The sequence below is a fragment of the Pocillopora damicornis genome, chromosome 5 (assembly GCF_964200805.1).
Source record: "Pocillopora damicornis chromosome 5, jaPocDami1.2, whole genome shotgun sequence".
In the NCBI taxonomy this organism is placed as follows: domain Eukaryota; kingdom Metazoa; phylum Cnidaria; class Anthozoa; order Scleractinia; family Pocilloporidae; genus Pocillopora; species Pocillopora damicornis.
Genome location: NC_142674.1, coordinates 26,985,511 through 26,998,236, shown reverse-complemented (window position 1 = coordinate 26,998,236; position 12,726 = coordinate 26,985,511). Strand labels below are relative to the sequence as shown.

The 12,726-nt window shown below is 38.0% G+C and overlaps 2 protein-coding genes across 2 annotated transcripts in view; both read right to left on the bottom strand.

Annotated features, from left to right (window-relative positions):
• Positions 1-2,316: 2,316 nt before the first annotated feature.
• Positions 2,317-5,258, bottom strand: LOC149046262 (uncharacterized). The gene has a single exon (XM_089207000.1). It carries the CDS (start codon positions 3,733-3,735, stop codon positions 2,686-2,688), a length of 1,050 nt encoding a protein of 349 aa, XP_089063126.1. The 5' UTR covers positions 3,736-5,258; the 3' UTR covers positions 2,317-2,685.
• Positions 5,259-5,410: 152 nt separating this feature from the next.
• Positions 5,411-12,726, bottom strand: part of LOC149046261 (uncharacterized) — a 30,734-nt gene continuing 23,418 nt past the window's right edge. The window contains exons 26-36 of the mRNA XM_089206046.1: positions 12,292-12,358; positions 11,100-11,171; positions 10,802-10,861; positions 10,282-10,364; positions 9,687-9,771; positions 8,864-9,097; positions 8,298-8,391; positions 7,664-7,768; positions 7,457-7,530; positions 6,105-6,185; positions 5,411-5,817 (exon numbers count right to left, since the gene is read on the bottom strand). Of these exons, the coding sequence (XP_089062172.1) occupies positions 5,659-5,817; positions 6,105-6,185; positions 7,457-7,530; positions 7,664-7,768; positions 8,298-8,391; positions 8,864-9,097; positions 9,687-9,771; positions 10,282-10,364; positions 10,802-10,861; positions 11,100-11,171; positions 12,292-12,358 (1,114 nt within the window). The 3' untranslated portion in view covers positions 5,411-5,658. The remainder of the gene's footprint in view (positions 5,818-6,104; positions 6,186-7,456; positions 7,531-7,663; positions 7,769-8,297; positions 8,392-8,863; positions 9,098-9,686; positions 9,772-10,281; positions 10,365-10,801; positions 10,862-11,099; positions 11,172-12,291; positions 12,359-12,726) is intronic.

Genomic DNA, 12,726 nt, shown 5'->3' with positions numbered 1-12,726 from the left:
AGAAAATGTCATTAATAAGAGTAGAGACAAAAGGGAGAAAAAGGGTGGGGCGAGGAAATCTAACTGTACATCTGATGGACACAATAAACTGAAATGACATTTAGGCTCCTTCAAAACACAGTCGAGCCAATATAACAATGGATTCTCATTCAATCATTTTTCAATTTTGTTTTTGCCACGAACACTTACATATAAAGCTAACATTGCCTAACCTATTACTTCAACTTTCATCGTGGGGAGAACTGTGCTGATTTTTTTAGAGAAACAAGCAACTGTGGTTATTTTCTTACTGTTTTTCGTTGTGTTTCTTGATATGAGCAAGGCCTTTGCCAAGATCAACGATGGCATTTCGGTGCGGCTTAGTTCATCATTAATCCATCTGATAGACAACAAGTAATGCTCATAAATTCTGAGTTCTCTGACCCTCTGGTCTTTGAATCCAGAGTGCCAGCAGCGGTTGTTACATGACTTGTCTTATTCAGAATATATGTAAATGACTTTTCATATGCCCCTCAATCTTGTTTTACTGAATATTATTGGATGATGCTAAACTTCAGATTTCTTTCCCAGTTCAAGGCTGGGCGAAGACAATAATTTTTTTCTGAGACGTGGAGTGTCCTTTAAATTAAAGTGAAGTAAAACCACGATCGTCGATAAAAGATCAGTAGGGACTCTGACGTCGATCTACACAATTTTGGTTCATGTCTTTTATCTCGGTATTTGTCTATTTGGCTGTTGAGGATACGTTGTAGGAAGTATTTATTGTTTAGATAGGGTTTCGAAATTTTTGTACACGAAATTAAATTTAAGTATGTTTTTATTTGAACCTCCCGAAAATCTGACATATTTCGACCCACTCAAAATGAATATAAAGAACCCAAAAGTAATCACTAAAACGTAACTTCGCTCATCCTTCTCCATTCACCTCCACGGGAATTGCGCCCAAAAAAGTTGAGACTGTTTCAGGAATAAATTAATCAAAATCATCTTTTTGCATCATTTTATCTCATAGTATTAAAGTATACACTAAAACAAATAGTCATTTAAGTGCGGTGGCAAGAGGTGGGTGTTCACATCTCCGCTTCGCAGCTTGGTAAATATCCACCTCTAGTTAAATCTACCTCGGTGAAGAGTTAAGAAATAATAAACATTTGATAAATTTCCAGTGTAGCGATTAGCATCGATAATGCAAACATTTCAGAAAAGACAACATTGGAAAATGAATCATTTTTCTATCCATATCTTGTAAAATTAATGTCAATAAAGGAAATATAAATAAATTTGAAAGGTCTTGGCTGACCACCAAACACCAGCACACGCACAACAATAACTAAATTGTGTCAATAATCATATATTATTACCCTTGGTGTTATCAAAACAAGCAGGCTGACATATCTGTCAACCAAAAACGGTCTATTTATGCGACTAAGAATAAAGTATTTGAAAGCCTGATGACTCAATTTGCTAGTCTCTGGCTAAATACTATAACAGGTACTGATAAGTAAATACGTAATACCTCTTGAAAACCGTCAGGAGACGGATTGTGCCTTTCTGTGTGAGCGTAACCGGTTTTCATGACTAAGCTATTGAGTCATTCATCACGCCCTTAAAACCAAGACTATTGCCGAAATGGCCTAGAGTATATTCTAGAGCTCGTGTGAATGATTTATTCGTGATATATCATTACACATTCCACGCTTTGTTTTTGGAAGCAGATGTAAACTGTTTGTGGAAAAAAAAATTTTGTTGAACATTGATAAGGGCTGAGACGCGCGCTTGTGTTTTCATCATAAAGTTAAAGTTCAAGAGAACTTAAAGTTTGGCTAAATCTCATTTTTTATTATTCTCGAATTTACTAATACCAAAATATAAGCCATTTAATTACCAATCAGCCATTTTTGTGGCTTCCTCAATTTGAGAGATGTTTAATTTAGTCTTATTTGATATTCAAGCATGACGCATTTTAAAATAAAGGTTAGACATATTCATCTTGAGGTTTTTCCTCCTGATTGTGGGGAAAAGTCAGCTGAAAGAGGCCAAAAATGCAAAAGAAAGCAGTGGTTCACTGTGAATGAATGTATAGAGAAGTCAGCAATAAGTGAGGCGGCGAATAAGGAAAAGAAAATAACAACCTTACTTGTTTAAAAGCGCCGCCGGCAATAGGACTAAAGGGGCCGCACAAATGTACGGGGTAGACTCTTTTAAGGTTTTATTCGACAAAGTTGCTTCGCACTTCGCTGAAAACGGTTTGTTTAGTCAATATGCGAGTTATTAGATTTACGCATGAGAGAACAGGGCACATCGAGCAAAGACAAGTCCACAATTAATGTTTATTTATTAATTTTGTTTATGCATGGGCGATCTTTAAATAAATATTAGAAACCCGTCCAAAATAGATGGAAAGAATCAATTCTCAATCAATATCTCATTGTATTTCATGGCAAAAAAAAGAGACTAATTGATGTTATGTCTTCCTCTTCTTATTATTCTCCTTCCTGTAAAGAGAAAATGGGAAAAAAAAAAGAAATTTGTATTCCTCCTCATATTGCAATAGAGTTTTCGACTCTGTAAGTGCAATTGCTTGTCAGCATTCAATGATTCCTTATTGATTAATATAAAAATTCGCAAAAAATTATTTCTTTAAGGACACGGAAGTTTTTCCACATAAATGCAGGCGACCTCGAATCACGAACAACAACAAAACGCCCTGGCTGTGTCCTTTACTGCCTTTCTCACTTCTGTGATTTTCCAACAGTAAAGAAAGGGATTCAGAGATGAGTTCAGATAAACTAAAGTTTTCGTAAAGAGCCACAGAGCATGAATTGCTGATCCACTAAGTACTGTATGTCTCAATATCGACACAATTATAAAAGGGGTGTAGCATGCCACTAAAGCCAACTGCACCCAAAATATGCTGGAAACTGTTTTCTGATATCGTTTGATGTTTAGTTGAACTCTTTCGTTTAATCTTTGTTTTGATGAATCTTTTGCTGTCCATGCACGTACTCTTCCCCTTCCTGTACCGTTTACTCCTGCTCCTTCTTCTGTGGCTGCTCTTGTCCCCGTTATTGCGCCTGCTTCATCTTTTCCTGCTCCTATATCTTCTCCTGCATTTGACCGTCCTTCGCCAGGGTTGTCTTCTACTTCAGCCTGGTACCGCTGTAATCTCAGGTGGATCTTTACGTAGCAAAACACGGAAGTAATCAGAGATACCACAACGGCCACAAAAACAACAATCTCCGAAACCGTTTGACTCCAGACACGAACCAATCCGCATAAAACAGCAATTATCCAGCATAAAAGTATAACAGCTTGAGTTCGCTTTAGTGTCACAACTTGTCTGTATCTCAGCCTCAAAAACACAACAAGAAGTCTGTCAACACTGATGGCTGTTGATATCAGTACAGTCAGTCCAAACAAAACATAGTTGGATATACAAACAACCTCTTCGACGTAATACACAATATCTATGTCGGTGTTACCAAGATCAATGTAAAGAAATAAAACAGTCACGAACAGAGGTTGTGAAAAAAGACCCACACAAAGATCGGTAGCGGCTAGACATTCAAACAAGACCTTTGCAGCGGGATGCAAAGAGGACACTTTATAAAATGTTAATAGAAGCAGAGCATTACCAAGAGATGCAATGAAGGAGAGGACAATGTTGAAAGCGAAGAGAAATGCTACTACTCCAATTGGTAATTGTGAAGATAACTGGCTAGTGAGGGTCGCCATTGGCGCTCACGTTTAGACTTGTGGTTCTGTCTTTCCCTCTTTTGGCAGCAAATGAACGTTTATTAGGCGATCCGTATTCGATATAAGAGTATTATTTTTTTGTTGAGAATTTTAACAGTTTCTATTGGATAAAAAATTCCTCCTGTTGTCTGATTTTCCGATGACAAATGTCACAGCTATAATTAGACTTGTTTTTAACTCTTTCGTGTTTTATTCATATTCTTTGAATTTTCATCATGTTTAGTAAGCAGGTGCCACATTTATTTAACATACTAAATGACGTAGAATCTGTGAATTATTTTTCGCCAATACTTTGTAGAGCTTTCTCAACAAGTCAGCTTTTCTTTTCAGTTCCTGACCCATGTGTGTCTTTGCCCTTCTTAGCTATGCTCGTTTTGTTTTTAAGGTAACATATTTGTGGTTCTTTTATAAGCAAGTGCTTTTTAGATGAAAAAATTTGCATAATATACTTATGTTAAGAAACATTGTGGTGAATTCGCATAAATAAAGACATCATTGAGCTACAAACAACAACAAAACGCTCTGATTGTCTTCTTTACTGCAATTCTCACTTCTCTGAAAAATTAATTATTTTGCCACGAGTGTGTTCCCTAAATTCAGAATTCATTAGCCAGAGCCAATCTACCGGCTCGTCAGGATATGTCAGTGAGTAGAGGTACTCTTTAACTTGGCGAAAAACATAGGCGCAAGGCTAAAAAATATTCGTGAAAATCTTAGCTCGATATTACTTTTTCCTCTGAATGGATTCGATTAGGGTTTAAGTTTAAATGAGAAAACACAACTTTAAAATTAATTAAATTTGCTTTGAAACGAGTTGGGTGTGGTGTGCGGAAAAAAAGTGTTACCACCGCAAATAGCCAGCTGAAAAGAAACAATTACCTCCATGCTTCTTTTGAAGTAAAAATGAAGAAATAAGCCACACGAAATATTGGAAAATCACCGTAAAAAAAGAAAACAAAATGGTATTGACCGAAAACCCTTCAACTCTGTTTTTCTTGAAAATAGAAAATCCCCGTCTGCAGTTGAAAGTCTTACATGGCTAGAGAGACTTAAACATCACCACCTGCTCATTTCGGAAACTAGATTCGTTCTTTGGATGTTCAGTGTGGTGTTCAAGAGGAGAGTTCTCAACGCCTTTAGCAATGAAAGAGTGGTAACTGCTATAAAATAACATGGAGAACCTAACGGAAAATACAAACCAAACAAGAATTAATCAATTTCGTTGCTTCTCGGGCGTATATGATCGAAGTCTTATTATGTTTGTTTCGTTATTGATCTTATAATTTCCATTGCAGCCATTGTGGGAAATGGTCTCATTCTTTTCCCTCTCTACAAGATTTCTTCCCTTCATCAACGATCAAAATGTTTGTTCAGTAATCTTGCATGCACTGATATCACTGTTGGACTCAGTTTCCAGCCGTTTCATCTCCCTTACATAATTTCCCAAGAACACTCTGCAATTTGTTACCATGGCTCGCTCATCAACCGAACCTTGGGGGTTATTTTCTGTGGCGTCTCTGTCCTCACACTGATTGCAATAAGTACAGACAGACTTTTAGCTGTTTCACCAAGGTTAAGATATCGAGAAGTGGTAACTCTGTGGCGAGTAGTCCTTTGCTGGCTTTTTTTGCATTACAAGAGGAATAACAAACCATTCTATCCTTCCTATTTATTTGATAATCAGTAACATAGGTGTAATTTTTTCGATGATGACTTCTACTTTCTACTACATAGCATTTTACATAAAAAAAACTCCACCGTCAAGAAGCTCAACTCCAAGCTTAAATTATCATTCCCAAATTGTGTGATACAAATACATTTTTCAAAGATAAAAACATAGCAGAATGACGTGCTCATTGTTGAGTTGAATTAACTGAAAGATGGAAACTTAAAAGCCGCGCTTCAAAAAATTGCAATATCACTGTCATCATCCGAATCATCATCGCCAGATATCGTGATTTCAATTTCGTCGTCATCATCATCATCGTCATCGTCATCATCATCATTTTCATCATCATCGTCATCGACATCGTCATCTTCCTCGCCACCTTCGTCGGATTCCTAAGAGAAAAAAGGCATGGAGTCGTTATTTTATTGACCTACATCAAACACGTGTTGCACTAAGTGACGTGTTTTTTAATTATGTTCCAGAAGTAATTTAAAGTTCATCTCTGCTTTAGTGCCAGGGGGCGCTATAGTCCACAACCTAACTAAGTGCAGGATTTTTTATGCAAATAAGGCACGAACCAATCACATAACCGAATCCGCCTCCAAGATGGCGGTTTCACTTCTCTTTGATTGGTCCGTTCCTGCGAATATTGATGCGAAAGTCCTTAAGATTCTCATACCTGCTCGTCCTCGTCATCAGCCCTACGCAGCCGCCCGACTTCGTACACCCGGCAAACGCTTTCGTCGGTGCTGGCCTGATTCTAAAAGAGAACGTTACCGAATTTATGATATGAAATAATTCACGTGAACTGTTATGACATGATGACCAGATCTTTACGATGATAGTTTGCAACTTATGCAATCATGAAATGACAAGTAAAGCCAGTCAGATGGTTCGCATTGCCAAAGTTTCTCCCACTTGTCGTGGTATGAGGTAGTTGGGATAACTGCTACCTCTTGAGCTTGCAGTGCAGGCGTTATATTAGGGCGAGTTAACGTTAAGAAGTTCGCGATCGATTATTTCTCCGGCCATGTTTGACTAAGAGTTTGAGTGGAAAGTGGAAGGAGGGGGCAGTGAAAGGCGAAAAGAAGCTTGCTCGAAGAGGCTGTTAAAAAGCGAAACACCCCATGACTAATTGTGCCTCACCGCATTTTCGGAATTGAGCAAGTAACCGTAACCACAAGAAAAAGAAAAAAGAAGAAAAAAAAAAAACGTAGAGCGGATGAGTGAAACTGTGAGGCAGCTTTTTTTCAGCGCAGAGACAAATGGCTTCGACGTAACCTTTTCCGAGGACACAGATATGAGCTGATGTTCGCTGCATCCTATGTTTTTTGAGTGTAGCTTCCGTTAATCCCTTTGACGATGTTTCTTCCATTTGATCGTAAACAATACTTTGAAGCAGACACACTTCTGCACTCGAAGGTTTGTTTTATAATTAGTTTTAAAGCTAACCAGCATCTTAAATAGAAAGCTTTTCCTAAAAAAACCAGTGGGTAACACTGCCAGCAGATCTTTTCCAGTGACCAACACTGCCAGCAGATCTTTTCCAGTGACCAGTGTGGAAATTAAGACTTTTTGCTACCCTCGTAATGCGCGAGACACTCCATGTTCTGATGAACACTTGAGAGATTCCCTCAATCTGTCTACAGCCGCTTCCTGCTCTAAAAAATTCGGTTTTTCTAGGCAGCTTCCTCGTGAATGAAATCGGAATTGTCAACTACGCCTTCGAAAGAGTTCACCCTCTTTTGTTTTTCCCGCAAGATAATCATGAAGCAGTTTGGCTAGTAATTGACAAGTAGAGCTAAACCGCACCAATCGGCTCAGGTCTTACGATCAAGATAAATTGAATTTAATGTTTCATAGAAATCACAAGAATCCTCTTACCTCTGAAGAAGTGTCGGAGAAGAGGGAGAAAGAAGGAGAAGAGAGGAAGTTAAGCAGGAGCGGGAGAGGAAGAGGATGGGAATGAAAGAAGAAGGATGGAAGGGAGGAAAACAAAACAAGGCAGAGGTTTCCGATTTTTAAGCTTACCTCAATAACGGCTACAAAGCTGTCAGTTATATCGGTACGCAAATCAAATATTGTCTTCTTAACGTCGATTGTAGCTGTTTGAAAGCAATTGAAATTTCCAACATCATTTTCTCACTCATTTCGTAAACGTCAAGATATTTCAAATTAACTGATAACGAGCGCCAAACAAAATTTCTATTTAAATTTGTAGCAAGCCATCCTGCTCACCTATTGGTTGATAATCTGTTGCGTCAAAGGTCCTGAACGAGGTCTCGTACGGTCCAAGGAGCCTGGAAGCTAGCGGTATTTCCAAAGGATCTGAAAGATGTTTTACTATAAAATACATGAAGAACAAATACCGCTCCCTTCAGTCCAGAATTCATTTTTTTTTTCATTTTTTGAGATATCAGAGGCTACGAGGGACTTTTCCCTGAGGGCCCAGTCATGTAAAGGGCGGATAACGCTATCCGACGGATAGAGTTTTATCTAATGGATAGCGCTATCCAACCTTCGAAAGACTGGAGCCGGAAGTTTTAGGGTTATGAGTGGAATAAAAGAGCTAGAGCTCTTTCACTTTTCCAAACACCGCAAAAGTTGCTAAATAATTGATGAAAAGTTGAAAAATTTCCTTACGCAATTTTGGATGTCTATAAACTGCTAAAAACCTATGGAACCATAATCCCGGGTGAATATTCCGTGCTCTCAATTTGAATTTGAATATCGAGATGACCTATAGATCGCAACTAAAGGCTCACGACTTGGACGCACTAAAACCTCAATGTCGGGTCTGGTTTCCTTCGTGAAAAATTAATAAAGTATTAACAAATTTGAGAAGTGCGTAAACAAGTAAACATGAAATTACCCCCATACATGACGTCACCACTGTTATTGAAGATCACGTGACATTGATCTAGTGAAGGACATGTGTCCAGTAAATGGAAAGAGCGAAGATCCCACTGTTTTTAGCGTCAAGGATTATTGGCAAAGCAAAAGGCACACGGTTTATTTGAAATGAGTTGCTTTGGACATTCTAAGAGGTTAGTGTCACAAGAAACAGTAGTGCTTCGTCAGTTGTGAGGGCGGGCAAATAAGATAGTTTGGTTTTATCGACTAGGTTGATGATGTAAATTGGCCAGCAAATCACCAAGGATATTCAGAAGTAAGTTTATACTTCGTGGATCAGTCAGGTGACTGTGTATTGCTTCACGAAAACGCTCAAGATGAGGAAACAATAAACTTTTCTTATGAAATAATAGTCCTTGATATCTATCTCTCTCCCAATTCACTGTCAAAGTAAGAAGAAGGAGGTAGAGTGATTTTTCGAGATCCGTGAAAGGCCGACGTTGTGTTCCCTTATTTTCGTGAATCTGGACTCACTGCTTTACAGTATAGCATTGGCTCGTTCTTTAAAAACGAAAAAAAGGATACAATCTCTGAATTGATGATAATCTCCAGCCCGGAGGGATGAAAAACGCCGCTGACAAAGTTGTTAAACTTGTCAAACTTGTGTATAACCCGTTTGCCTTTGACATCCCATAATACACCGTCGTTCAGTACCAGGTCGTCCGTGGGATTAAAGGAGGCGAGGTTCTTTGAGTAGTTGTTAGTGTTGTTGGAATCGTGCAGAGTTAGTACCCGCTGACCTGTCGCAGTGTCGTAAATCTGATGGTGGAATATAATCTAGTGAATAATATCATCACACTCTAACTGCATTCTAATGCTCGTTGTTATCGAGAAAGAAAAAGGGGGGTTTTGGCACAGAAGTACCACAAGCAATAAAAGACAAAAAAAGAAAAAAAAAACCTGAATTAAATACAAAATAAATAAATCTCGAGTTCGGCGCCTTAAAGTTTGACTAATGTTTCAAAAGACGCATTTCAACTGAGTGACGCGAAAGAAAAACCAAAGTTATTTGTGAAGCATATCAAAATAACAAATCAAAAAATTATCAAACACAGCCAAGAGGCCTCAGAACAAGTAAACTGAGGCGGAGAAAGCTGATCTTGGCCATGAAGTCTGGGCAAAAAATTCCTCTTGAAAGTCCGTGTATTCGAGACAAAAAACGATCTCGCACAAACTTGGGCGAAATTAGCGATTCTATCATCCTTGCTGTCCCGTGTTCACGCACTAGCAATTTCGCTGATCTATTTTTCCTTTTGTAAATGTCCTAAATGAACAGCGACAATTGGTCAAACTGAGGCTACTCGCGATGTATTTGGAATTGAAAATGCATCACATGTCTTGAACTCACATGCGCAGTAGCGTCGTGTGTGCCAATAATTCTGTCTTCTGATAAATTACTAAACTTTACCCAAGTGTCCTCGCTAAATGGATGTCTGAGCCAAAGAGAAACAAATATAATTATAAAGTAAATAGCACTTTTTATCAAATAGAGAGATAAATGTAACGACGAAACATTACAGTTCGCCTACTGTCACCGTGTCATTAACACCAATCCGATTACAGGATACGAGCCATGATATACACCTAAATTATTTCCCATTTTGCTTGTTTTATCTTGAGCGTTGATTGCCGCAGGTGAATTAAGTTGGAGTCATTGCTCGTCTCCTGTAATTTATGAAATTAGTTTGTCTAAGTGTCTTTTGTAAAAGTTGTAGCTCTGAAAGAACAATGTAAAACTTTTTTTTGTATTTCAGCGATCCTCAAGTCAATAAAAATTAATGGTAAATATAGTAAAGTATGTGTCTGTTTTATGTTTCTGCGACAAACATTGTAGTTTGTTAAAGGTGAGATACAAATAAACCAAGCAGAGACACAAACAAGGACGTGCCTATCAGATGCACTAGTGGTACGAATCAAACAGGTTTTCAAGTTCAAAGACTTACTTCATTTCGAAAACATCTCCAAATGACCAAAGGGCACAGGGAGGTAAAGCAGACGAAGATGACGTCAATAAAAGTTCGCGGTCCTAAAAATTGAAGAATGAAGTACAGAAAGACAATTTCAGTGATAAATGAATTCGTGAACACAACCTGAAAGGGTCACATAAGCCTTAGAAAGGTTCATAACGTTGTGAAACGCCCTGCAAAACTGATGAATAAAGAGGGTTGATTGGTTTCAGCGAAAGATATGGAAACTAAACAGTTAACAAGAAGACTGGATTTGACCGAACGTTGAGTAATTTAAAAGCAATAGCGGAGCTGCCTTGTTTGTGTGGATGTGGAACGAAATCCAACATCGAACATAACTTGTTACCATTTGACTGTTGTTGGGTTGGGGAAGGGAGGTGTGGGTGCGCCCCCCAAAAAAACGTGAAAAACATTAATGAAACTTTGACCTGTTCGAAGTAGAAAGAAAGGTATTTTTAACTATATGAGGAGGGAAACTTCCATGTTGTACTCTTACTTTTGAACATTGGCACATGGAAATTGCTCTGTCTGCGCTACAGAGATAAGTCGCCTCTTCCTGCAAAAGATCATTTTTTAAAAATAAATACGTAAAATAAAAATGAACATGAATAATCATGCACTGAACGGTTTGAATCCAAAAAAGAACAACAAAAACAAAAAAAAAGAAGGAATAGGTATGATACAACTGACAACTTAACTTGTCACAATCAACGACTGATTCATACACATATAGCTATTTCAAGAAAAATTTGGCGTTTGACTTGAAATCAAAAGGTGTAAATTAAGTTTTGTACCTGTCCAGTCATTAAGTTGTATTCCTTCAACTCGCCTATTTGTGTTCCAAGTAAAACAGACTTGCCATCGGGCTGAGGAGAAAAAGTAAAAACTTAGGTACTACGTTTACATGACCTCATAAAAGCCACTGCTTTTTTTTTAACTATAGTAAGGATAATTCTTACGGGTAGAAAAAAAAAAAAAAAGAAAAAAAAGGAAACACAAAATCATAATTTCCATTTTACTACGAATCAGCCAAATGTAAACGACACCAAGAACAGTGACCAGCGTCTAATTTCTCTTTACAATATCACTCCTTGAATCAAACATTATGATCACGTGAATAACAGTGACCAGCGTCTAATTTCTCTTTACAATATCACTCCTTGAATCAAACATTAGGATCACGTGAATAACAGTGACCAGCGTCTAATTTCTCTTTACAATATCACTCCTTGAATCAAACATTAGGATCACGTGAATAACAGTGACCAGCGTCTAATTTCTCTTTACAATATCACTCCTTGAATCAAACATTAGGATCACGAGAATAAAGAAAATGATCACCAAATAAGAAGCTCTTGATTTTTTAAACAAATTCTCTTTGTCAGCACCTTAGGGATTACATAGAGAACAGTAAGGAGAATATGCATACTGATGTTAGCATGTAAAGGGTCAAGCCCTGAAGATACATTTTTGAGGAGTAAATTTGATGCCTGAAGAAGTATTACGGTTCGTTCATCGTAAAAAAAAATTTAAAAAAATTGGTTATCAGTTTCAATTGGTTTTTATTTCCTTCACCTTAGGAACCAGTCTTTATTTATCACTTGGGGGGGAGAGGTAGGTAAATTTTTGGGGATCCCACGGTTTTTAGGGGGGAGCGGAGGGGGATCAGTCGTCTCTAACAGAGCTTAGAGGAACAACTATAGAATTGACTGCAGGTGGGATCATTACGATACTGCAGAACTTTAAGGGGGGATCAGGTGAATTTTATGGTGAAACAAAAAGAAGACTCCGATCCCCCGCCCCACTCCCCTGGAGGAAAATTGACAGGCCCCTTCTTAAGTTTACTTCAACTGCTTCGTGTTTGCCAAATTTAGCCAACCAGGATCTTTTCTATCCTTGGGAGTGGTTAGTCCTCGATATCACTTGCTCCTCTTAGCAGTTATAGATCTTAAAAATCACATTGAATGTGGTAACAGAGAGACTTACTGCAAAACATGCACATGTAAAGAAGCTGTTTTCTTCAGTATCGCGAATGGCCCTGAGCGGTTTAAATCTAATGGAGAAAAACACAGTTAGACACAACCGAGAACTAAACTTAACACAATCAAAGACTAATTGTGAAACTTCGTCGGTAAAATGCGTCAGAATTCTGTAGAGGAACATCATCTTGAACATTATCTTGAGCAAACTTAGCATATTCGAATCGTTTCCTTGAGTCCAAACCTATCTGCTAATAAAACTGAAAATAAAAGACTTCAAAAGGAGATCAACTAGTGTCACGTCCTTGCACATGATAAACTCCACTTCTTTTGGTCGACGCGAAGGCGATAAGCCGGCGCTTTTGAAAAACACGAAAAATCCACTCTGTTCAGAGATTATGGAAACCTCAGTCACCTGTGTTCAAAAATACCGTTTATGTGT